Raw genomic sequence first — 26,253 nt, 5'->3', positions numbered from 1 at the left:
TCACTTCAGTTACCTGGGCACTGGGAAGGGCTGGCTTGAGAGGGAGGCAAGGAAGAGAAAGATGTGATAAACTAACACTCATGGATGTGAATATGTGTTTGTAAAGGCTATTGCTAGTTTGCTATGCTAATGGTGTTTTTTAAGAGTTTTAGCCTATGCAAGTTGGAATTTATTAAGCTTAAAGCTATTGATACATCCTCCTGCCTTAGCTCAGCTTCTGATCTTGCTCTCAATATGCTCTTGGATCAAAACTGGCTGTTGTAAAGGGCAAACTCAGCTCTCTGATGACAGGACAGACCTCAGTTCTGATGTTCCTACTTCCCTACACATGAAACTCCCATGGGTGTGACTGGAACAATAGGATTATTTTCCAAATTATTTTTTATTGTAGTAACGCCCAGGACAGCCTTGTGCCAGACATGGCAGACATGGAATAAAAAGTTTTCAATTTAAATAGCAAATTAACACACAGGCTTTGGGGTTTGTTTTTCAGGCTGATTAACACTTTGAATACCCAGGCAGAAAGGTTTTCCAAGGCTTTGTTTTCACTGAACTGGGTCTTATGTGGCTCATCTTGGGAATCTTTGAGCTGGGCTGGGGGTAACAGGCTGATTTATCTACTGCACACAGCACAGACTGGTGTTCAGATGACCTGGCACATTGGTAGAGCAGTTACTGGAGAAAAGTGCTTTGCTCTTGAGGTGCTGATGTGCTCATGGGGTACAGCTGTCCCCTAAAGAATCTTCCTGGAGCACCAGCAGGAGTCTTGTCTCAGGCCTGGTGCAAACACTGGCTCACAGGTACCTGAGCTTCAGCTGCCCCACTGAACACAAGGGGCTAATCTGAGACATCTAAAAGGAAGAAGAGAAATTGTTGCTCACGAAGCAAAATAAGAAGATGGATTTGTCTAGACTTGCCTATTGTTTCTAATCACCTCCTCCAGCACAAGAAACATTAGAAAACTGTAGGGTTTTCTTGCACTTGAGGAAAGGCTGTTTCCTTGGTGGTTTCAGTGGGGTTGTTGTCACGTCTGGCTCTTTGGCTGCCACCTGGCCCAGGAGTGCTGTGCAGTACAGCTGAGCCTGCACACCTGCTGCAGCTTCACTCTGCAAGAGGTGCCTGTGGCTCTAGAAATCCTGTTCCCAACAGGGATGGGCAACTACATGGAAGGTCACTATTTGGAAATGTCTGCTGGGTGGTCGGTCCCTTGTACACCAGAGCCCACAAATCCCTTTACAAGCTGCTGACCAAAATGAAGACCTAGACTGAAAAAATTGTCACGTTCCACAGGAAAAGAGAAATGAGCAGGTAGAAGAGGTGCTGCTAGAAGAGTTGTGGGTTCAGTTTACCTCACACAGCTGTTTGTGCAGGTATTTCCAGTTGCATCCTAAGACCTGTGAATCTGAAGCTAAAACTTTAATCTGGTTTTTGATACCTGTTGGGGCTCACTGCTCTGATAGTTGAAAACATAAGGAAAACATATCTGTATTACCCTAAAGAGAAAGCAAATTTCTGTCTGTGGGATCTCTTTCAATATATATTTTTTTCTTTCTAGCTATCAAAAGGATGTACCTGTCTCCAGTGGCAGCAATATCCCAACCGTTCAGCTCCAGGAAAAACCCAAAACATGCATGTTACAAGAGCAGATTAACATCATGCACTAGTAGGAAGCTTTACCATGCCATCTTATTTTTTTTTTAATACACTCAACACTGTCCTTTTGACATTGCCTTTTGTTCTTGCTGTAGTTTGTGGTTTTTGGTGCCAGTATAATGTTAATGAAAAACACTGTTTCATTTAGGCCAAGTGCCTGTGTTCCTGTCATGCATGTGGCATTCACTGCTGCTGGTAAGTGCTGGGAGTTTGGCACCAGAGGGCTGGATGGGAGGCACAAAGATGCTCTGTTGTCTGTACAGAGCTCTATAAGCAAAAAAAAGCAAAACAAATTTGGGAGCAGGCCCTGTCCAATCCCTGCAGATTGGCTGGTGATGAAGATACAGGCTCTGTAGGGCAAAGGGTGGGTTTTAAGGAGATGCTGAAACCAGCAGGAGCCTGATTTGTCCCTTTTGGAGGGCTGAATTGTGCAAAGGGTTTTGTTACAAGGGGAATTAAAGACAGCCATGGGCACTGCCTTTGTGGATGGTGGAGGAGCAGCTGTAACCACAACAGGAGCAGTAGTAAAGCACAGGATGCTCTGACAGGGTCAGTGACTCCTTATACTGCTTTCCTTAATGTTTTATTTTCTGCAAAGGTTTTGAGGACAAGCAGGTGTGTGTCAGTGCCCTGTTCTTCTACTTAAAATTCGCACTCTACTTCTTGCTAAGTCAAATTTAGAGTTTAATTCTGAATTTCTCTAAACTCAGATGTACTGACTTTTATCAAAGTTAGTCTGGTGCTGTTAATGAGGATCAGGGTCACTGTCCTCAGTGTAACCAGTTCTAGATCAGACCCTCAGAGGAGGACACAGGAAAGTACCAAATGTAGACTTTGACCACAGGGATCTAGTTCAGACAAATCGTTGGTGTGCCAAATCCCAGCTCTCTACTTTCAATCAAGGTCTTAAGGATTTTTTTTTCCTGTGATCCCATCCCTCTTTTCAAGGTCAGGCTTTTTAGGAATGAACAAACCAGTTCTATGGATGTATTCACAGTATGGAGGTGTTAGACCTATCTACAACCACGTTATCCAGCTGTGCAAAAATGTTTAGACTCAGGTTCTTCTTTTGAAAGGCTCTGATTCAAGCAGCTTTTAATGTTGCAAAAATGACATACTTGGTTGTAATTGTGCATGATTTACACGCTGCATGGATATCAAATGCCAAATTCCATCAAGTCAGTCTAATTTAACAAAGACAGATTCCATGGATATTTTTGTACATTTCCTCTTTCCTCCCTCTGTGAACACTGGAAACTACTGTCTTCTCACTGATTGTGATAAGCTCATGGGAGGGAGCAGCAAAACATTGCAGTGTGTAAAAGAATGTCTGTAAAAGCAAAGAACTTCAAAGGGGTGAAGCCCCCTTTTCTTTCTGAGCACTCAATCATGGACTAACTTCTTTCATTTCACTGCTGAAGGTAATTATGGTTCAGGTCGACCATATTTATGGTTTGATTCAGTTGGAATGTGTCACTGGCAAACTGAGAGGAGATGGGTACTGGGTATGGATCAGAGGGAATTTATGCTGGAGGAATATTCCTTGTGCCCTCTGCCCTCACACACACATGACATGTTTTGAATGTGCTCAGTTTGTTTCTGATACTACCTGCCTGATCAGCACTTAAATCTTCATTAATATCAGCGCTGATGCTCTGCAAGTGGATCAAAGGTGTGTAACAGGTGAGTGTCTTATCTCCAGAGCCATTCCTGCAGTAGCTGCAGCAGCTGGCAGGTGCCCAGTCAATGAAAGTCAGAAGAGAAGAGGAATGTTCTCATGGCTGAAGGAGCTGAATGTGGCTCTGGGGAGCTGGATCCCCTCCTTGTCTCTGAAGAAGAGTTGCCCACATGTTCCTTGGTATTTAGCTATGCTGCTTCTAGGTGTTTAATAATTCCAATAGGGAGAGGTTTTCCCTTAGACCTGTAACTTCAGTGGCTGCAGGAGGATAAGGTAAAATCTTCTGCAGTTTCCTATGGATTGAAGAAAGCTCAGCCCTCAAGGCAGTGCTCTTTGGAGGGTCATCCCTGCATAAAACAAAGCAAGGAAAGCGCAGTTAAATGTGCTTGGCTGCAGAACTTGCTGAAGACTGAAGCTGTTGTGTAGATTGAACTGTGTTTTCCTCCTCAGGTAAAGATTCTTCTAGGACTAAACTCCTTCCAGCAGGCTCTGATAATACACTTTGTGTGGGAAAACCTGAGGCTGTGAATATTTAAAGTGCACTAAGCACAGAACATATTGCCCCCCTGGGGAAGGGTTATGCTATTGGGAGTTTCCTAGATAAATTGTCCCATCTTACTCTGCTAGTCAGAACTTTTTAATGGCCACTTTTTTCAGACTCTTATTGTGGGGGTGGAGTGGTTGTGTGTGCAGAGATTGGAGTTCCTTCCAATCTTTGTCTGACCAACAGAGCGGAGTGGGAGACCTGGAACATGTCTTATTCTTGTTCGTGCCTCTGGCTCTCTGCTGCTTCAAATGGCTGCTGCTGTCTGGCTTCAGAAACACCAGCAGCCTTCCAGTTTTATTCCTTTCCCAAAATGAATGGGCTGTTACAGAGATTTTTCTCCCTTTTTTGCAGGAGTCAGGGTAACCTCTATTAGTGACTATGAAGTGCTCTGTGGGAGTAAGGCATGTGTAAAACATCAATATTGACAACAAGATTATTGTGGCTTGTTGTGGCTTCTGACTTGCAGGCCTCTTAAAACTTTGTAATGGAGGAGCAGAATCTGCTTTGAACTGAACCCTGCCATGATAAGCTTGTGTACAGCCAGCCCCTCGCCCCTGCCAGGTGGTCCTGCATGGATTCCTTAGCAAAGGTCCATCTATCTACAGGCAAACCTGAATCAATCCATCAATGCTGAACATTCCAATATTGTGGAGACTGCTGCTTACAATTGAATTTTGTAGCTGGACAACGAGCTGGATGACAGCCTTGATCCTAAAACCTAGTTACCTGGGGAGAGCAGGAATACAGCCAAGAACAGGGGAAACTTAAGCTCAACTTGGCTTTTATCTGAGATTTCCAGTAACGTGTGATGGGATAGTTTCCTCTTTAGCCAGGTCACAGCAGTAAAGACTAACCTGGCCACAGCCAACTGAATTAGCTGGTAAACTTGATCCTGATGAGAGTCAAAGCACATTCAGGGAGGTGTGTATTTGTGGATAAGAAAGGAATAATGTAGTTTCATAGAAGTGAATGGTTCAGGAAGAGATGCCCTAGAGAGCCTGACAGCCTTTGAATCTGGATTTCTTGGCATGTAGAGGGCATCTTCTGCTCCTGGCCCCAAGGGAATATATAAATAACTAACCCCTCCTGATGCTGGGCTCCAGCACACAGTGTATGGATTGCTATTTTGGCAGAGCAAATGGGATGCTGTACTATTGACACAGAGAAAAGGGCACAGTTTGCTTTCATTGAGTCAGAACAACAATTTTTCCCAGTGAAAGTCAGTGACCTTCTGATTTTATTGAAATTCCTCACTAGGATTGCAGGGAAATTGATAGCTCCAGTGAAAAATGCAATGAGGAAACTTGGGGAAATCTACCTAGCTATCAAAACACTCCTACTGTTTTCTGTGCCCTAAATGTTGATCTCTGCTAAGTATAACACACAGTGTGTTATCCTTATGGAAACAAAAAGATAATTCAGTGCAGTTGTTTACACAGGACAAAGCTTTAGGGCAAATCACAAGCATCAGAAATGCCAACCTTCCTGAGAGACCTCTGTGATATTTATTGAGAGTGGGGAGGGTCAGTTTGTGCCCAAACACATGGAAGAGGTGCTGCTGAAACTATCCTGCATATTAAGTGTTCTCCCACTCCCAGAAAGAATTCTCTTCCTTCTGGCTTGTCCAGTTAACTCTCTACCAAACCCAAACCAAATCTCCATTTTACTCAGCTCTACAAATGGCTTTGTGCAGAGCCCAGCTGGGAGGATTGTTTCTGCTGGAAGCAGTTCTGGGGTGGTGGGAACATGATGTGCTCAGAGACCACGGATTTCAGGAGCTGGAGCCGTGTCCTTCAGCCCAGTGAGAGCATCAGCCCACAGCTCCTGTGGGGGAGGTGGTGCCTGCTGTAGGTCTGTCCCTAGCAGGGCAGGCAGCCCTGGGTTTGTGTGTGGTGCTGAACTGTCACCCCTCTGATTAGGCAGGAATGCAGCCACTTTCATCCCTGAGCTGCACAATCCCAATTCACCCGCCCTTGCTGGGTCCTGATCACTTCAGCCCAGTGGTTCTGACCCTGCTCACTCTGTGACCCCTTCTCAGTGAAATGGAGCAGCTAACTGAGAAAAGCCAGGTGGCTTTTCTCTTGTGAGCCACCTGGAATGTCCTCCAGGGACACCCAGGATGCAGAGAAGCTTGGAAAAAGCAAGCAGTTTGCACTAGGAAAGAAGCAAACACTGCTTTTGGGGATGGCTCTGTGTGTTGTGGTGTGAATGCTCCTAAGCATTCACGGGGGATGGAGGGATGATGGATGGATGGATGGATGGATGGATGGATGGATGGATGGATGGATGGATGGATGGATGGATGGATGAAGAGGTCCATTATGCACCCTGTGGGTTTAGGGAGCACTGTGCAAATCCCATTGGTGAGAAGGGAGGGAAGATGAAGTTTCCTGTCAGTGTTTTCTCATCCATGAAATGATTGCTCTAACTATGTTATCCAAGAATTAAGCTTTGATATGTGAGTGTGTGGCTCTTCTGGAACCTATTTCAGCTGGGTTGTGTTACCTTACACTTTTCCACCCTCTGCAGTCCCTTTTCTCTCTCACTGTTGGGTGCCAGGCTGTAAAACCATCCAGAATCTCCAGGGGTGAACTGTTCTGCTGAGGGGTGCAGGAGGTTCAGAAAGTCAGTGGGGTGCAAGTGTGGCTTTGTCTGGTGTCTGCCTATGGAAGCAAACTGCACCCCCATCTTTCTGACTAAGCCTGGATGCCCTGTGAGATCCTCTCAGGCTGCTCCCCATGTGCTCTGCAAGGTGAGGATTTCTTGTATCCTCCAGTGTCCAGGTGCCTGAAGCCCTCACTGCTTTTGCTGAGTCAGCAGAGTCTGTTCAAGCTCCAAGCAGGAGTTCGCAGACTATCTCCAAATGGAAGCAAACTATTGATTTTGTTGTTCCATTTAACCACAGTAACATCCTGAACCTACACCATGAATGTGATTAGATATCTGCTGGCATCAGCACCCCTATTCCTTCTGGAAAAACACATTGTCAGCTGGGATCAAGAGGTGAGATCTGTGTCTGTAGCCCCAGAAGGAAACTGTCTAAATCAGCAGCTTGCAGGCCATGATCTGCAGACCCTCTGTTGTCTGTGAAAGTCTTCCAAGAATTAAATAGGGTGTGAGAGGAGGGGATGTTTCTTTGGAAACAGCTGGAGGAAATGGACCAAGTGAAACGCCTCTCTCTGAGCAAGGACCAGTTCCTTGGGATGCTGCAGAACATCACAGTAAATATGCTGGTGATGAGCATGCATGAGATCCTAAAGGAGCTGCTGTTTGGATCATTTTGTTTGCTTGGTTGGAATATTCTTTTTGAATAAGCAGCAATATATTCTCTGCCATCCTGGATGCATGCCAGTAAAAGTCCTAAACCTTCCTTCCTAGCATCTGTGTATAATATAAAGGGTCATTTATAATCTCTGTAAGCCATGATGGGGCCTTTCGTCACGTTGTCTGAAGCCTGCTTGCATTCTGGAGGCTGCTCTTGCTGACTTTTGGCTTGCAAAGAGAAGGCTTGGGATGGTTTTGTCTGTCTGTCTTCTTTCTGTTGTAATCATTGTGCTATTTTATCTGCAGTGAGTTCTAAGCTGGATGTCCTAATGCATCCTGTGTTCCTGTTTTTGTCTCACCTGCCTGTGTGCCACAGTAAAACCCCTAAAAGTGTATTTGTATAGGTAGGAAAATTATGCTATTTATGGGAAGCCAAGAGTGTGATGTACCTTTCACTCCTGGCTGTGAGGAACCACTGAGGGAGCTGGGGGTGCTCAGCCTGGAGAAAAGGAGACTCAGAGGTGACCTTATCACTCTAAAGATCCTGAAAGGTGGTTGTGCTCAGGTGGGGTTGGTCTCCTTTCCCAGTCAGCACTGACAGAACCAGAGGACACAGTCTCAAGCTGCACCAAGGGAAATATAGGTTGGATATTAGGGAAAGGTTTTGCACAGAAAGGGTGATAAGGTTCTGGAATGGCTGCCCAGGGAGGTGGTGGAGTCCCCATCCCTGGATGTGTTTAACAAAGCCTGGATGTGGCACTGGGTGCCAGGGTTGAGTTGAGGTGTTGGGGCTGGGTTGGACTTGATGATCTTGAAGGTCTCTTCCAACGCAGTGATTCTGTGAATTCTGTGAATGCAGGGCTGTGATATTCCCAGCCCCTCTCATTCTCACTCTTTCTCCTGGCTGCTTTTCCTTCTGTGCCCAACTGGCTGTTCCCATGGCATGAGGAGATACTACCCCTGTCTGCACAAACCCCATGACTAAGGCTTGGAGAGACCAAATGGCTGATTGCACCAGGTGTGCAAGTGAAATGTAAAACAAAACTTTACTTCACATTTTCAGCCTTTAGCTCCTGTTGTTTCTCCTGGTCCTGCTCCCTAAACTTTCTATGGAAGTTCTGTTGAGCCTGTTAAAGGATCTGATGTCATCATGTGATCTGAACCTTCATTAACTTTATCTTTTCCCCCTCGTTTTGATGCTGCAGATGTCAGTAGAGACATTTGAGTACTCCAGTGCCTGATCTTTATTTACACACCACAGATCCCTGACAAATCTGAGATAAGTGGTTCTGAAAGACCTCCCTGCCCACCCGGGGTCACCTCAGGTGTGCCCACAGTCCACACTCCCTGCTGAGGAATCCCAGGGCGTTTATGGTGAGCAGGGGCAGTGTCTCAGGGAAAGCTGCAGGGCTGAGCCTTGTCCCTGCTGCTGGGCTCGTGGCACTGGGCACAGAGCCACCCCTCCCTGGGTGTCCCAGCCTTCCTGGCCCGCTGTAGCCCAAGGGTCAGCCCGCTGGCCCCATGTGGTCCTGGCATGTGTGCCTCCTATTCACGGAACTGGAGCTCTGCAGGGAGCAGGGATGCCTGTGGAGATGGGAGGGGAATGCAAAAAGGAGGAAAGAGCAGCAAATGCTGTAAATGGTGTGCTCTGGGGAAATCGAACTGACATAGAGGAGGTGGTTTAGGGAGGGAAAAGGGGATGTGCAGGTGCATTTCCACTTTGATTTTTGGTGTGTAAGGTTGGGGAGTCACTGTGGTGCTTGAAGGGATCAGCTCTATTGAGGGCTCCTGCCTAAAGATCAATGGGGAGCCAGGACTCTGGCTCTGGTACAGCAGGGAGTGCTTACACAAGCACTGGGTGTGTTTTGGAGCACAAGTTGGTGTCTCCATGTCCCACAGTGACCCAGTTTTGATCCCCAGTCAGCAGGAAAGTGACTCTCAAACACGTTAACTACACTGATGTACAGAAGCATTACAAAACATTCTACACCAGAACATTCACAAAAACATGAACCAGTATTTGGCAAAGATGAGCAATGCTTGCAAGGGGGAATTTTTTGTACCCCCTCAAGCATGTCCCTAGAACCTAAAACTTTTTTTCTTTTTTTTAGAGAAGGTCCTTGAAGGGTCTTTAGGTCCGAATTCCCTGTGCTGACTCTGCAGTTACTTTTGTCTCACACACCTTGCAGTGAGGGGTCTGTCTCTCTCTTGAGACAGTGTGAGACACTCATCCCTCTCTCCCCTGCATTTTCTCTTGCCCATTTTTAGGCAGAAACCTCAGCAGGACAACAACAGGATTTGTTCAACACCCAGCTTGCTAAAGCCCTGCTGACACAGAACTCCACCACACCAAAAAGCAGAATTTTCCTACTCTGCTGTTGTTCAGAATGGTGGGAGGCTGGGGAATGATACCATAACAAGCAAGATGGAATTAAGACCAGTACAATGGGAGCTGACTATCAGGAGATTTGGAACATGTCCTTTTTTTCCCCAAGTCCTATTGTTTCTGATAAGTCACAGAACTAAATTATGCACTGTAAAATTCTGGCCTCTGACAACCAAGCAAGAGGCATTACTGGATCTGTGGTTCAGGTTGGCAGGAGCTGGGAATCTTTCTGCAGCTATTGGAAGGAGAGGTTGGGGTGAGAAGTGAAGACTGCAAGTTAGCCTGGCTATGGCTGGCAGAAGAAAGAAACCTCCCCACTCCCAGATCCTCCGTCTGTTTTTCCTGCAGTCTGGTGTGTGTTGGTTCCCTGGTTGTCTCACTGGGGCTCACTAACGTGTGTCCTCTCTCCCTGCAGGCACTGGTGTCACTACACAGTCACAAGGACAGTCTCCTGCCAGGTGCAGAACGGGTCAGAAACGGTGATCCAGAGAGTTTATCAGAGCTGCCGCTGGCCAGGACCTTGTGCCAACTTAGTGAGGTAAAAATCTTCGTGTCTCATGCTGCCCAATCCTCCTGCCCTTCCCCTTTGCTTGGTTGGCTGGTGAGTGCTGCAGAGAGGGCTGAGGTCAGAGGGTCAGGTGGGATGTCCTGCTTTGGGGTGCTGAGACTGGAGAACACCACTGCTGATAACTGCAGGGAAATCACAAGTGAAGGTAAGTGTAGCATTGTTTCCAGTTTTAGGAGCTCTCTAATCACAGTCAGGGTCTAATTCAGAAAGGTTTATTCTATGCAATGTGGAGGTTCTCACAAATCAAGCACACCGAGCTGTAAAATATTACATTTTTTATACAGGAATGTTTACATGAACCCCCTGACTAATATGCATTCTCCACCTACCTAATGCCTATTTATTTGGGTGATATAATCTTACACAAGATGCTTGAAACACAAAGTTCTTTTCTTTCATTAAGCAACTTCTATTGTAGGAGTTATGTGACAACATCAGTTACATTTACAAAAGGGAAGAAAATTCAGCCTGGGGACAGATAGCTCAATTCAAAAACATCAGTATTAGGATAAGTTTATGTGAAACAGTTTAGCTCCAGCTGTAGTGCCAGTTTGTGCTTCTCCACACAGGAGACTGCTGCTGGTCAGGCCTGGAAGCAGAAAAATGTTCATTGTGAGTGGGCAGGTGAGCAGGGATGCTGGGTCAGTGGTTCTGTGGGACTTGTTGGTAACAAGTCCCCATACTCAGGACTGTAGTGGTGATATTGATCACATACACTGGAAAGCTGTAATCAAATCCCTTACAGGCAAGGGGGACAAAGTGTGTCCTCTGTCTTTCAGGGTGGAATTTCTTTAGACTTCCTGGATTTCAGTGGCCTTTAAAGACACGTCAAAACAGAACGTCCTCTCCTCAGACAAGAAACAAAGCTTAAAAACAGCTACATGTCAAAAACTTGCCCTGAGACTGCTTTGCCTTTTGATCATTTATAGTCTCGGAACCTACATGTAAGAAGGAAAAAAAAAGTGTGAAATGGCTGTCCCCAGCTACCACCTTTCAGTAAAATGTCTGCATTGTAGTGCTTTGCCTTCTCTGTAAGGCATTCTCAGAGCAGAATAGTGTTACCCACCCATTTGGGAATTGGGGCAAAAAAGCCATTGTGCTCTAAATTTGCACCTAGCTTCTAAAACAATTTCCCAAGTAGACAAGCCATAACTTAGCTCACAGAGCTCAGTCATTTTATTGTTATTGTTACCAATTCACCCACAGGGCACTGGTTGAGGTCCTCCTGTAGTTGATAACCTGGCCAGAAGGTGATGGCAGGCTGAGCCCCACATCCCTGTTCTTGTGACACTTCATCTAGAACTCACATCTTGCATGGGGCTGTTCCCATTGTTGGTTCTCCAGTTTCCACTTGGCCAGTGGTCAGTCTCAGTTTTTTCACTTGTAATATATCTGCTTTGGTGTCTCTTTTGTCTTTATGCAAGGCTGTGGTTGAAACACTTCATATTTTATACTGTCATGGCCAAACTTCTGTTGAAGCTTTTTAATTTCCCAGGCTTTTTAAGCACATAATTGTCATTAGAAACTTGTGAGCTTTCACCTTGTCTCCTAAACTTGCCAAAAATCTTACTTAGTTTTTGTTTTTAACACAACTGGAATTTAATAAGAACCAAACATTTGATTATGTTATTAGTAAAAATTCTTTTTGTGTGCCCCTGCAATTGATTGATGCCATTGATTCTTACATTAAACCAGAGACTTTAGGAGTAGTGTGTGCTGTTGTGACATTGTTCATGGAACATTTTCAGTTTCAAATGTAGTTTGGTTTGTTTGCCTGATGAGTCCAATTGTTTGGAGACAATGCAGAACAGCAGAAGACATCTCAATTTTTCTTTCTGTGTGAAAATATCATGGAAAGAAGCTGGGGTTATTAAATATTCAAGATCTCAGCTGGTGAAAGCTCAGCTAACAGGAGCTGCATTTTTGGAAGATGATCACTATGGAGAAACCTTCCTGAAGAGATGGGAGGACATCAATGCTCTGTTCCCTTTGGGCTGGGAGGAAATGCAAGACAAGAGGATGGAACCCTTCCAGGGGAATGCCTATATGCCTCTAGGCACATATTGTATGACATTCTTGCATAAACTAGAGAAAGACCCTGCACCTCTTTCCCAAGGACCTCTCAGAAAGCTGCTGACAAAATTTTGGAACTCATCCACTTACCATCAGAGGTAAAACAGGTCCTTGATAATTTCCCCTACTGCCACTGTCCGAAAGGGAGAGCTCCAAGAAAGAGTAACAACAAAGGTGGGATCTGAGATCCTGAGAGTTGAATGGGCTGTTGGATAAGTTATCCCCAGCCAAGACATCTTTTATAAATGGTTGTTTGTTTTCAGCAATGCACCTGACTTTGATAAGAGAATGAAAAACAGCTGCTGAAAATGAGGACTCTTGTGACGTGTATTGCTGTGGACAAAGTTTGGTACCCTGAGCCAGGTTGTGTGGTTGAGGTGTTGTTTTCTGTGCACACAGCAGCCTAGCACACAGCCCATAGGGATGCTTGAAGTGGCTTTCTTTGTTCTTGAAGTCAAGCTGAAGTACTGAAACTACTTTATTTTTTTTTTAAATACCTTTTCCTCCTCTCTCGCCACAATAAGTATTGTCTTTTTAGGAAACCAATCTCTCTCCTACTTCAGGTAAACCCCACCTCCAGTTTTGAGATGAAGACTCCTCATGTATAAAGGATAAAAATAAGAAAAACAGTTCCCAAAGTCACAAGGCAGTGTAGTGCCTTTCCTGTTAAGAAACTGGCTTCAAAGGGGCTTGTAAGAGTTTATCAGCCACTGAGCTGTACAACTTCCTTAGACAGGTCTCTGAAGATCCTGCAGAAGATGAACAGAGCACAAAACTCAGCCTGGCTGCTCTACTTGTTTCTGTTTTCTCCTTACCATGTCTGTACCAGTCTCTCTTTCTGGGATTTCTGGAAGCCTAGCTTTAGGCAAGGTCATGCTCGTTCCATGTCTGGTAGTGGCTAAAAATGTTCTTGCTCTCTATATCCCTGCAGTTGTTCAGGTAATATAAATATATCTGCTTTTCTTTTGCTACAAAAGTAAATTTAAAGTGTCTTTTGGCCTTCCCCTATTCTTCTCCAGGGAGATTTATGGTGCCTGAGCTTGAATTGAAGGGCACAGAGTGTTCTGTGTGACTGTAAGCAATGCAACGTGTCACCAAGCCATTGGCACCATTTTGGCTTTGTAGTGTTTCTCCCAGCTGTGATTTGAAACAAACTGTTTTCATCTCCTTGTTTACAGGAGTCAGCCATATCTGGGAGAGCTTTCATTCTGCCAGCACCCCTTATCAGGCTGCTCACTAGCAAAAGGGACGCCAGCCAAGGAAAAAGGCATCTTTCAGACTCATGGTGACAGCTGAGAGGGGCTCTCTGCTACAGAGGCTCTCTTGGAGCAGACATCACTGGGGCCAGACAGGATTTAATCCCTTTCCTGTCTCCCATTCATTCGTGTTGGGTTTCTTTCCCTTACTGCACAAACTGCAGCTCAGGGTCAAGCCTTTGCCAGAGGAGGATCTGTGAGATCCCAGCCTGCAGCCCTGGCTGTGGGATGTCCTTGCTGTCCACCCACTTGCTCCTGGGAAGCTGCAGCAGAGCTGCTTTGGCAGGAGTGTCATCATCTTGGCTGGGCTGGGATGAGCTGCTCAGTCCTTGCCCTCTGCCCCAGGCTCTTTATTTAGCTTGGGTGCTGAGTTGCTCTGGAGCAGTCTTGGCTGGAGGATTTCCCTCAGCAGATCTGTTCTTGAGCTCTCTCCGTTTGTGCAGGGAAGACTTCAGCTCCTGTGTGCCACAGGCTGTGCACTTGCCGTGTCAGGCTCGGGGCGCACGGGCAGCTCTGCAGCAGCCCGGCTGAAGCTCCTGGGCTGCTTCAATCCCATGTGCCCTTTGTCTGTCTGAAGAAAGGGACACAGTCCCTACCTCGGGGTTTCAATGGGAATCTAATCTCTGGTTCTCTGCTGTCTGGATGGTCATCCCCAGCCTGGTAAACCCAGGCATCCAAATTGTCACCCTTCTCCTCAGCAATCCTTTTGCTGCAGCAGCTGCAGGGTGATGCCCAGTCCTGCCCCACTTGGGACACTGCCCTCCTCAAGGCTCACTCAGAAGGGTGATTTTGAAGGCCAGGCAAGGATTTGAAGTCTACATTCAGTTGTTGGAGATTTTGTGATCTCCTGTGCCTTCAGGCCAGCAATGGTACCTCACCTGTAAGATGAAAACAGTGCTGCTTTGGTCTTACTGTGTTTTATGACACAATAGGGCAGCTTCTTGCTATACTCTATTGGCCAAAATCAGCCTACTTTTGATTAGAATATTTGTGTATGATTGTTGTGGCCAGTAAAGTAGTGTCTTAGGAGGTAAATGGATGGGATGAGTGGTCTTGTTGATCATGTGCTGTTATAGCCTTCACAAGACAAACACTTTCTGCTTCAAACTGTTGTTGCCTTGAAAATCCCCATCTCATCTCTGGAAAATCCCCATCTCATCTCTGGAAATGTTCTTCATTTGTGGTGGGATGTTCCAGCTCCTCTCCTACTTGTCTCAGCCTTGAAAATGAATGCTCCCAGCAAGACTGTGTGAGCTTTTATTATGCTTTGCTGTACTCTATGGTCACAGAGCTGTCTCACTTTAGCTTTTGAGCCTCCTGTCTCTGCAGCATTTTCTGCCTTCAGAGACTGAAGATTTTCCAGGAAACCCACAGCTGGCTTGTACACGGATGGGTTTACCTGTTCTCTTACTTAGTTTAGAGTCATTGAAACTCCAAACATTAAGTTATTCATCTGTTGGCTTTGAACTTCACTCAGAGATGGGAGAGATGGCAGGAAGAGTGTCCTTACAACACAGCAAATCTGGGCTGTGATGCCCTTTCCAGCTGCCTGTCACTGCCTGTTTTCTTATTTCAGTATTGTAGCTGGTTTGCCTTATCACAAATACTGTGTGCATTTCATGTAAGCAGGCTACACATCTTGCATGGATCATTCTTGTTTGGTGTTTTTGAATGCTGGGTTTTCTTTTATTTTCCTTTTTTTTTTTTCTTCTTTTCATTTAAATTGAACACATTACTGCTCCCGGAGGGATTTTACAAGCTAGTTTGTAGAATAACAAAGAAGGAATTCTGCAGGCTCATCCAATTTGGTCTTCTGTGCTTTTGAAACCTCTGTTGCTACAGGGTCAGTAGGAGAAGTTGGGGATCTGTCACCCAGGAGATTGGCCTGTAGATGATGTTTCCCCTCAGTTTCAGAACTAGTAATGCCACAGGGAAATCCTTCTTTCTTTCTTGCTTTCCAGTCAATTGAATAATAAATCCCAGAGCTTATTCCAGTGCATTAGGATTGCTATTTGAAATCCTGTTACACATAAACTCTTTTATGTGTTTAATTCCCTTACAACTCCACATCTTGGAGAGAAATGTGCTTGGAAAAAGGCATCTGCTCTCTGAAGCACACATGGGATATAAAAGCAGGATGAACAGTGCTCCTACAACAGGACAGACAGAGGCTCTGGGTGTGTAGGATCAGAGCTGTAGCACAAAGGGGCATTCTCAGCTTTGAACAATGGCTGTGTGGTGCTGGCTGGGCACAGGTGGAGGGTCACCTGTTCCAGGGGTTGTGCTCAGGCTGCTGATTGAGGCCTTTTGATCTTGCTCAGACATTCTCTCAGCACTCCTCCTCCCTGCAGCAGTGCTGCTCTGCAGCAGCACTGACATCTGATTGTTAATAAAGGCAGGAGCTGATGATTAGTCTGTGGTGGCATAGAAACATCTGTCTCTGTGTCCTTGGCCTTTTTTCTTGGGACTGAGAAACTGTCAAGAATTGCTGTGGACAGCAGGGCATGGCAGGTAGATAAGTTTGTTTCCTGGGTTTTGTCTTTTGCTAAGTTGTTTGAACCAGATGTGTTCAGAGCTAAACAAAGTCTTCTTCCTCCCCATTGGCAAAGGCAGACGACACAATGAGCTCCAACACTCCTGCAGCTGCAGGCTGGTGATTTTTTTTTTTTTTAATCTGGTGTCTGCAGGAGCATATTTGGAACTCCTCTGGTTACGCTGTTCCCTGGGGAACTACTGTGCTTGTGGCAGGGAAGCTGGAAGAGCTGGGGCTGCAGGCAAAAAGAGCACAGCTCTGATTCACAGTGATGGTCTCTGCCATGCCTGTGAGTGCAAATGTGATGGCAAAGGTGCTTCTTGTCCCTGCATCAGCTGTAGCACTGGTTTGAGGTGAAATTGTCTTGTCTGTGTCACACAGAGGAGTTGCCTGGTGTAAGCAGTGTCTGGTAGGCTTTGAGAGGATGGTTATGTGGTCTGTGTGGGTGTGGTGGTGTTGGGAACCAAATACATATTTGATAGCTTCTCTGAGCTCTTAAACTCCCTTCTTTCCAAGTGCTTTGAGATATAGTTACTTAACTTGATGGATTTGAAATCTGATTTCAAACTTGATGGATTTGAAATCTGATTTCAGAACACTCTGATATTCTGTGGGGGAGTTGCAGGGTTTTGGCATGACTGTAAATCAGGGCATTGGGACCAAGAGTTAGAGGAATTACCACAAGCTTTGTCTTGAATGCCTTTTGATGCACTTGGAATGAAGATGAGGGTCCCTGGAAGAATATGGCAGTTATATGGATGGGGTTGGACCCACTGGGTTGACACCTGACTTTAGTGCCATGAGAGAAGTAGGCAAACCAGAGCCTGGATTCCTCATTTTCTGGATTCTTTGCCAGTCAAAAAGGCAAGTTCATTCATCCTGTGATCCTGAAACCCACCAGTAAATGATGGTGAGACTTTCAACCTGGGGTTTGAATAAAAATCAATAGAAGCCTCTGAGGGTCACTGAGGTCTCCTTGGGCACACACTGAATGAATCAGAGTAACAAAACCTTCTCATGTGATGTGGAAAGGAGTTTCACGCCTTCCTTCTCTGTGGTCTTTGTGCACAAACAGCTTTGTTTGTGAGTGTCAAAGGGCAGGGGAAATCCAGAAAGGGTGAAGGTATTTCCTGTGTGTGACAGGCTTTCCTGTTTGGGTCATGGCAGAGATCACCCTGTCTCTTTTGACCTGATTTTTGAGACTTTGATCCAGGAATGTGACACTCTTCCCCTTTCTTGTGTCATGTCTGCCTGTTGTGTTCAGTGACACTTCCTTGAAAACAAGGTGGACACGTCCCTGTGTGCTGAGGAGTGAGACTTGTTGGCTGCCATCCCTTGGTGTGTCCTGACCCCTCCAGTACTTAGAGTTTCGTACTCCCAAATCAGTTCATCAGTCAGCTCATGCTCCTTCCCCAAATTACCACTTCCTTGGCAGTCACTTAGAGCCACAAGCAGGAGATGCTATTTCCCAAATAACAATTGCATGTGGACAAGCTCGTGTAGCTCATCCTACAGGGACCAGGCAGCTCCAAGGACAGCCATGTGTTGGCTCTGGTCTAGGAGCAGCAGTGGCTGCTGCTTGAGCTTTCTGGGCTCTTCCCTGGGAGCTGCCCCACTCCCTGGGATGTTGTGGAGCCTCAGCAAAATCCCTGGAAATGGCTCCTGACTCTTGCAGTGGAGTGGCAGACCCTGGTAGTTTGCTCCTCCATGAAGTGTTTGGAGTTGTCCTGCTGAAGGGAGCTATGTGCTGAGCACATCCTTTGGCTCCCTGAGGGGCAGAGCAGTGCAAGGTTGTGGCTCCTCCAAACTTCTTCCCCTCTGCTTTGGCAGATTCCTGCGCCAGTGTTTGTGGCTTGAGGGACATCCAAGAGAAAAGCTTCCCTATTTTGCTACCAATCCTTTTTTTCTGCCACTTGTGTTTTCCCCATATTTTCATTCAGGGGCTTCTGATCTTTAACTGGTATCCTCCTTCATTCTCCTTTTCCATATATTTTTTTCATTTCCTTCACTTGCAACACAACAAGTGTCAGGTGGTGGTGATGCTTTGCTAAAGGTGCTTTCTCTGCTCCCCTCCTGGAATAGCAATCATAAATCTGCATGATGTGATGCCATAGGTCACAAAATTGGTGCCATGTCACAAAATTGAGGAAAAATGATGCTATGAAGGACAGAGGAACTTCAGAACAAATTGGACTTGCAGGCTGGGCCCACTTCAGATGCCTGGGAGCACAATGCTGAACAGAGCTGCACACGTCAGGACACTGCCAGGGAATTCAGGGTGGGTGGTAGACTGTGACAGCTGAGCTCCACGCTTGTCATGCCCTGAGAAGTCCTCCCTCATTTGAGGATTAAACTAGAGCTACTTCCCCGACACAGAACTGCTGCCAAAATTCCAGTCTGGCTCAAGCCACTCTCCACACTTCATAATGAAGTTTGAAAGAGTTTTAACATCTTGGTGTTGGCAGAAACATGGTTTTAAAATCACGGTGTGGTTGGAGACACGCTGGCTCTGGACACTGGTAACAAGGCTGGAGACTTTCATCTGAAGGTCAAATCCAGCTGTGGTGTTAGTGACAAAGTCATGAACTTCTGACTGATGCTTTGGGGCTTACGTGTGGAAATGTGTCTGGAGTCCAACGCCAGGACTGGGAGTTGGGAGACCTGGGTTCAATTGCTGGGCTTTGCCAGAGCTATTCTGAGAGACCCTCAGCAAGACACTTCCAGTCTTTGTGCCTTAGGTCCTCTGTGAGAAAGCACTGAAGGTCTGCCTACATCAGTGTGCTCCAAGTCCTCAAACTCACACCACTGTGGGCACCTGGACACCACTGGATGCAGAAGAGCAAAGAAATAGGTGGGATGAGCTGGCTCTGTGCAGCCCATACCAGACACGTGCCTGGATCACAGCTGTGGGCATTAGCAGTGGCTGGTGTGCTTTTTGGCAGCTCCAAGGGTGAGGACATCCTGTTCTTAGGAGACAGCGCTGCTCTCCTGTCTCTGGGTGAGGCTGTTCCCAGGGGGAAACTTGTGCTGCCCACCCTCTCCAGTGGCTATAGGAGAACTTTCAGTGTTTGGCAGCTGGCACAAATCATCAGCAAGCAGCTTCCTGAGAAATTAGCTTCACAAAGACTCTGCTAACCACGACTGAGCTGCTCCCTTCTTTCCAAGACACACATGGGCAGCCTCTCCTGTCAGGCCTTTGTTACTGCTCTTTGGAGTAGCTACCATCCACTGCAGCGCTGTCCTGGGTGTACACCTGCCTCCCTCTGAGCAGTTTTGGATGAGATTCATGCAACCTCCAGCTCCGCTTCCCCCTGTGCCCAGCTGAGCCCGGGGCTGTCTCTGTCTCCTCCGGCTCTCTTCCCCAGGGACAGGGTGCTCAGGGCTTGTGTCTGCCTGGCTTGAAGAGACAAGCATAAACTGCAGCCTGCAACACTGTAATCCCAAAGCTTCAGACTCTCCTTGTGTGTGCCAAATTCTTTTGGCTGTTAAGTAAGGGTAGGAATTTAGAGGGGAGCTTGTAGAGTACAACTTCTGTGTTTGCTTTTAGCTTCATGAATAGCAGCAATGACTTGTTTGGCTGTATACTGGGAAAACTCTGAGTTGCCAGCTTTGACGAGCTGCTGTTTTAAAGGAGAAGCTGACACTTATGCAACTGTCTGTTTTGTGTTGACTTCAGAATCACTGCTTGTGATTGCAGGTCATCCTCCAGTTTCCAGAGGGGCATGGCAGTGCCTGTGCTGTAACTGGGACCCTGGGGATGCTGTGCTGCTCACAGAGCTCCCAAACCTGTCCTGCACAACCTTGGCTGTGGTCCAGAAGAGTGTGACTCTATTTCAGATGGGAGAGGATTGAGGCAGGGTCAGGTAGCTGGGAAAAGGCTCCAGGAAGGTCCCTGATGTAGTTGTCATGTTGGTGTGTTGGTACATCCCAGGTCTGAGTGGTGGGGAAAGGGAAGGCACCTGGGACATGAGAAACTATTACTGCTGAGTGAGGAAAGGCTATTGTCAACCTCTGTTCAATGTCACAGAAGCCCACATGAAGGGAGAGTGTGGGAAACAAGTCATCATCTCTGCTACTTGCAGGGCTCTGCAATGGTGAGATCTCCTCAAAGCTGCTGGTGGTACCTGCAGCAGGAGAGGTGTGGGGAAGAGCCATGAGGGCTTAAGGAGGAAAATGAAAGCTGTTAAATCACATCCACGCTCTAATAAAACCTTGCTGATATTTTGTGTCACTCCTTTTTCTGTAGCTGGGGTTGGCTGGGTTCTCTGGGATATATCCAGGTGGGAAGATGTGCTATGAATTAGCAGCAGCACTGCTGGAGTAGGTCACTGTGGTCACTGTATTCTGCTGACTCCTTGTTTGTGTTAGTTACAGGACTCTCATCAGGCCCACGTACAAAATGTCCTACAGAACTGTGACCACGCTGGAGTGGAGGTGCTGTCCTGGCTTCACAGGGAGCAACTGTGAGGAGGGTGAGTAATCCAGCAATGCCTCTGTCCTTGTGGAGCAGCAAGGGTGGACTGGCTGCCTTGATCGGGGGTTTGTTCCTTCATATGCCCTACAACTCTCAAACACAGGAACAAATTACCTGTCCCCTTCCCCATTGTTATCTGAACATCACACACAGCTCTGAAAGGTGGTCTTGGAAAACAGATAATTCGGAATGCCTGCAAACAGGCCTGAACAGGGAGGGGGAAAGAAATAAAGAAAAGGGAATCAGGGATGACCTGTTTAGAGATGTGCTCATGCTTGACATCCCTGGTGTGTTCAGAAAATGTGCTTTCTCCTTTTCTTGTGTTATCTTCTCCCTGTCCCTGTTGTCACCATTAGTTGCTGTATCCAAGAAAAGCTGGTCCCTGGAAGCTGCTTCTGAACATTTTATGCCTGTAAGATCTGGACATAAATAATGTGTGCTCCCAGAGAGCTTTGAATTAATACCTTTGGTCCCCCTTTCTACCTGCTCCTTGACTTACTGGTGTAATATTCATGTTGCACAGTGTGTGTTGCACAGTTCTCTCCACTCAGAGGAAAACACTGGGCTCTTTCCAGAGCAGAAGGAAAAAGTATTTTCCTTTTTTTATCACAATAGGGCATGTTTTACATTTTCCTTCCAAACATTTTCTACTTTAACTGTCACTTCTGTGGATTTGAAACAAGTTCTGCTTCTCCACTGAGTATCAGGTTTAGGCATTAAGGCATCTGCTGAACCTGACTTGAGAGTTCACAGCTTATGAATGGGAGAAACTGAGCCTGGAGTTTTCTGTTCACTTGCATCGGGTCAACACAGCCTGTCTCTGGCTGATGAAGGGTCATTGGGGGTGTCCAACATCTCTGGGTGCTGTTTGTGCTCATTTTCTTTGTGCTGTGACATCTTAATACCAATCACACAATTCAGGCAAATCTGTGACTAGGAAGTTGTCTCATTACAGTCCCAAAGAGTGATGGCTGCAGACAGCAGCTGGCTCCAGGCTGCTGAGGAAACAATAGCTGCCCAGAAGCTCCAGAAGACTCTTACGAAGTGGCAAAACTACCCAAAGTTGCAGTCTGCAGGAGAGAGCTTTACATTTTGACATAACACTAAAAGAAGTGATCCTGAGAGAGAAGCTGCTTTGTGCAGCTTGAGTTTTCAGCTGTCCCTGCAAGGAAAGGGGACCTGAGGATGGTGGCAGAGCTGAGGATGCGCCTGGTGACCTGAGGAGCCCCTGTGTGCAGCCTGTTCGTGCCTGTAGGTTTGGGCAGGTGTGAATTATTGCAGCTTAGAGGTGCTGCTGGTGCAAAGGAGAGATTCCAGCTCCCCCCTGCAGTGCCAGATCTGTCTCAGCAGAGTTCAGTGGAAATAAAAAGCCAACATGAGCTTGTTTGAGAAAGCCGCAGCGATCTCGCAGGAGCAGGTCTGTGCAACGAGGTGACAATTTTATACGTTACTTTTCAAGGTGGAACTGTTCTTTTGGGCTTGGATATGGTCTGTGGAGTGTGAGAAGAAAGCCAGTAGTAAGCCCTGACTTTCATGTGTGAGATTCTTTTTACCTTTTTTTTCCCTCTTCTTAAAACATCTGGTGCTACTGACAGTCCCATATCCTTGAATGAAGGAGGGAAAAAAAAAGACCCCTTTCTAGTGCAGCAGGGTTGGGCCACTTAGTTTTTAGTGTAAATACTGGTGATAGTGGTCTGCATGGCCCTTCAAGCTGTCAATTTTAAAATGGAAATATTTACTTACTCCTTATGTTAATTCTTAATGTTAGTGTCACTTGGAAATCAAAGTAAGAAAGGCTAAAAATAGGCTGTTTTAGGGTTTTTGGCAACCTAATATGAGGCCTTTTGTACTCTTTCCTTTCTGTGCTCTCCCCTACTGCAAGCTTGGTTCCTCTGAGAGAGTGGGATGCTTATCTGTGTGAGTTCTTCCTGGAAACAGCAGACAAAAGGAAACAGAAAACTAAACTGAAGCAAAACAAAAACAGTGAAGTGATGAAGCCACAGTGAATTAGCAGGGCAGAACCTAAAAAATGCTTTCATCTTTCTTTGGTAGTTAGATTCCTCCTCAATATTTCATTTCACTTGTATGTGCAGCTGGTGCTTTAGAAGTTGATCTCAGGTAGGTATGGCTGGAAGCAGCCTGGACCTGCATTATTTTGAACTTGCTTTCTTGCTGTGTTGCAAATCCTCCCATTCTCTGGCAGCTGCAGTGGCTCTGAGCTTCCATGCAACATCTCCTGGTTCCAGAGACTGAAGGGAAACTCTTCCCTTCCCAATGGGTCTTGGAACAGTCCAGGTGTGTTTCCCTCAGTGGGATGGATTAAGCCAGCAGAGCATGGGCTGATGAAGCACACAGAAGAGTTCTGGGAGTTGTGTGTGCATGGGCATGGCTGATGGTGCTCTTTGCATCCTGATGATATACATCTGCCTGTAAGGTCTATTGATTCCTTCTTTAACCCCCAGTGAGCAGAGTTAATACTTCTACTTTTTTGTGCTGTTCTGGAGCAGTGTCTTTGGGGGAACCACTGTAGCATATCTGGAGGATAGATTATTTTTACTAGCTGTCCTTTACATCAAGCCTTCCTTGCCCTTTTAAAATTTATTTATTTCAGCATTTTATGAGGGAAGACAGGACAGGGAGAGGGTGAACCAAAGAAAGAAGTCCAAGAATTTGAAGCCATTCAGAGGCTGCAGCTATTTCTGATACCATAACTTGTTGTGATCTCCCAAATGGCAGGTCAGCTTTTCTTTTGCAAAAGCAGCAGATCAGTGGGGGTGTCTTGTCCCAAAGTACAACAAACTCCTGATGAGACTGGTTTGCTGTAACACACCTTCAGTGGGAAAACTCCCCTCTGCTAGAGCAAGCTGTTAAATGCAATTAAATCCATCCTCAGCTCTAAGTTTAGCTTGAGACAGTCACCATTTCAGTGTCACCAGCTGACAGGCATCTACATTAACACTGAAAGCTGCACAATTTTGGATTTAAATTATCCTGGGAATCTAATTCCTTCATTGAAGCTGATAAAGAGCACCATTGTCTGGAGGAAGCTCTAGAGGCGGATGGAGATTTTGTTCTCAGTGGGCCATTAATTACCTGAGCTAAATTTCCAACCTGTTTCCTTTTTCAAGCTGACACTGCCTGGGGCTTTCTCCCTTTTCTTTCCTTGCTTTCTACTCAATCCAAGCTACATCAGTATTTGAAAGATCTCCAGTTCCTTCACTGGATTTGTAGAACTGACTTGCTCACTGAGTTGATAGTCAAAAATCACCAGTTGTACCAGGCCTTCCCAAAGGGTTTCTTGCAACTTCCTTGGATGGAGAAAAAGACTTGATGCAAAGCGGTCTGGTGAATATAACTGTCACTAGATACTAACTTTTATTTTCCAGTTTCAGGGGGTTTTTGTTTTGTTTAAAGTGGAGCCCAAGCCCAGGACAGGAAATGAATGCACTGAGCCACCCAGTCTGCTGACTGCTGATATAAAGAACATATGGATGAGGGCAGTGCAGGGGTGAAGTGGTTTAGCCGTTGCAATCATGCATCAAGCTGATTGATTTGAATCCAAGATGATGCTGACATTTCAACTCAGCCTTTTTTTCCTATATGGCTGAAAGTTCAAAGGCAAGTGCAACCTCTTGGGAGAGGAGAAGTGTCCCCAGCAAGTTCAGGGGCTCAGCACTGCCCTGGAGCTCTCCAGCCAGGCAAGGTCTTATTTTACTTTACAAATATAGCATAGCTTTCTTCCTTGTTTGTTTGTACTGCTTGAGTTTGGGACAGTAGCCAGTATCCTATTTACCCCAGAAGCAGATTGATGGTAGACAGCTTAGCTGTTTGGGCAAGAAAGAGCTCCCAGAATAACCTCAGCACCTCTAAAGTGATGCTATTGTGGTGCCAAACTTACTTTTTCGTTCCTAAGAATGCAAGTAAGACAGGAAATTTGAGCAGCCTTGTTCAAGTAATGGCTTAATTGGAGAACTTCCTTTTTTTTTTTTTTTTAATTTTTTTAATGTCTCCCCCTCCTCATCTCAGTTCTTGGAATATTCTGATCTACTTCTAATAACTATTGTTTGCATCTTTCTTGTCATCCTGATATTTTTTAAACCTCTTAAGATTCCCATGTGTTTGCAGTTTTCAAAGCAGCATAAGAAAATGAGAACTTTCATCTTGGCATGATAGAGTTTAAAACCCTTTGCATTTTTACTGCTGGTTTACAAAATTTCTTGGTCCCAGGAGGAAAGATGCAGAACAACACTGCCAGGAAAATCTTAAATGAGCAAATGCAATTATGAGACAAAATTTGATGAGACTGTGAGAAAGGACATCAAAACAAGAGACCTGAAAATTTGAAAGCCAATTGAAGTGCTCTGAAGGGAAGGGAATTCAAAGTGGTGTTAATGGGACCTCACTTCTCCAAGCCTTGTCCTTCTTCCCCATGAACCATTAAAAGACAGAACTGTCCATGATGTGAAAATGCAACTCAGAGATTATGAAGTAGCATTTCCTGTAGTATCACAGCAATTTCCTCCAGGAGTTGAGCTTGTGTGTTCTCCTTTTCTCAAGTCCCTCAGTTCCTTCCTCAGCAGAGCTTTCTGCTGCCATTGAGCTTTTAAATCTTCCCTTAGAAACTGAGGAAGTGTAAGAGAAAGCAGTGGGAGTCAGAGCCATTGCAGTGCCTGTTCCTGTTCAGTCCTGGTTCAGTGATGTTTGCTCACTGCAGCTGAGTCCAGCTGGGGTCATGAAACAAAAACTTCCCTGTGAACAGTGAAATTCCCCCCAGGGTGGTGTTTTCAGTGTCCTCTGACTGGCTGGGCGGTCCTGTGCTGCAAACATGGCACACTGAGGTTCCTTCCCTTCAAGTTTGGATCTAACAGGGATGTAGTACTCTACCAGAGACTGGTTCAGTAATTCCTTTAGGGAAATGTGGGATTTGGCTCTCATTGGAGACCTTTGAAACCAAGTACAACATTTGATTCCACACAGCAAATTTTTCTGAAAATATCTTTTCATGCCAAAGTTTGTTTGTCAGATACAGTAAGTGAATTATGTGAATACATGTTATAGACTATTAAGTGGAATGTGAATTAATTATAGTTTTTAAAGTGGGAGGTAAAATGTGGTAACTACCTCTGTAAATCTACCTTCAAAAACACGTGAATCACTGTGATGGAATTGCTGACACATGGAAGTGGCTTCCTGAGCACTGATGTTTGTGATGTAGGTCCCAGGTGTTGGGCGGTACCTACCCCAGTATTTTCTTCCATAGGATTCACCTCCTGCTGCTCCAGTGTCCCACCTCCTGCTTGTGCTTCTGGTGGCCTCTTCAGTACAAGAGCCACCAGAAGTTGCCCAAACCCCACAATGTGTCACCCACTTGCTGTCTGCTGCCATCGCCATGCTGACCACTCAGCAACCTCTGGCTTCAGGAATAACGTGTGTCACCCCTGATCAAATTGATAAATTTTCTGAGGAGTTCCTGGAGCGTGTGGTCACTCTTGGAAGTATCCACAGCCTGCTGAGAGCACTTTCTGGCATCAGCACTCTGTGACTACTTGAACAATTTCTAAATGTTCATCTTCCTTTTCAATACATAGATTAAAAAAAAAAACAAAAAACTGTTAGATTTCCAAATATTTTGACACTGCATTCCAGCATCTGAGTAGTTTCATTTTTTTGGACATTTCTAATCTGAATAGGGAGAATTTTATTGAGCACCTAATGTCAAAATATCTGAAGTGCTAAGTATCTGCAGATGTTATCTTAACGTAAGTGGGAAAGCTGTATTCTGTACCATTACACTGTCCTAAATTTTTTAGCTCTCATCAAA

The 26,253-nt window shown here is 45.7% G+C and overlaps 1 protein-coding gene across 6 annotated transcripts in view; it reads left to right on the top strand.

The window, feature by feature from the left end:
* The window catches only part of COL26A1 (collagen type XXVI alpha 1 chain), a 167,662-nt gene that overhangs the window by 13,595 nt on the left and 127,814 nt on the right, over nucleotides 1–26,253 (top strand). For 4 of the 6 annotated variants that reach the window (XM_030287940.4, XM_030287944.4, XM_030287942.4 and 1 more), the window contains exons 2-3: nucleotides 9,944–10,066; nucleotides 20,327–20,430. In XM_030287940.4, coding sequence (XP_030143800.4) covers nucleotides 9,944–10,066; nucleotides 20,327–20,430 — 227 coding nt within the window. The remainder of the gene's footprint in view (nucleotides 1–9,943; nucleotides 10,067–20,326; nucleotides 20,431–26,253) is intronic. The other 2 variants (XM_030287941.4, XM_030287945.4) reach the window with 1 other exon arrangement.

Source organism: Taeniopygia guttata, chromosome 19 (genome assembly GCF_048771995.1).
Source record: "Taeniopygia guttata chromosome 19, bTaeGut7.mat, whole genome shotgun sequence".
NCBI lineage: Eukaryota > Metazoa > Chordata > Aves > Passeriformes > Estrildidae > Taeniopygia > Taeniopygia guttata.
Note: the sequence above shows the minus strand (reverse complement) of the source record. Positions and strands in the feature narration are given on the sequence as shown.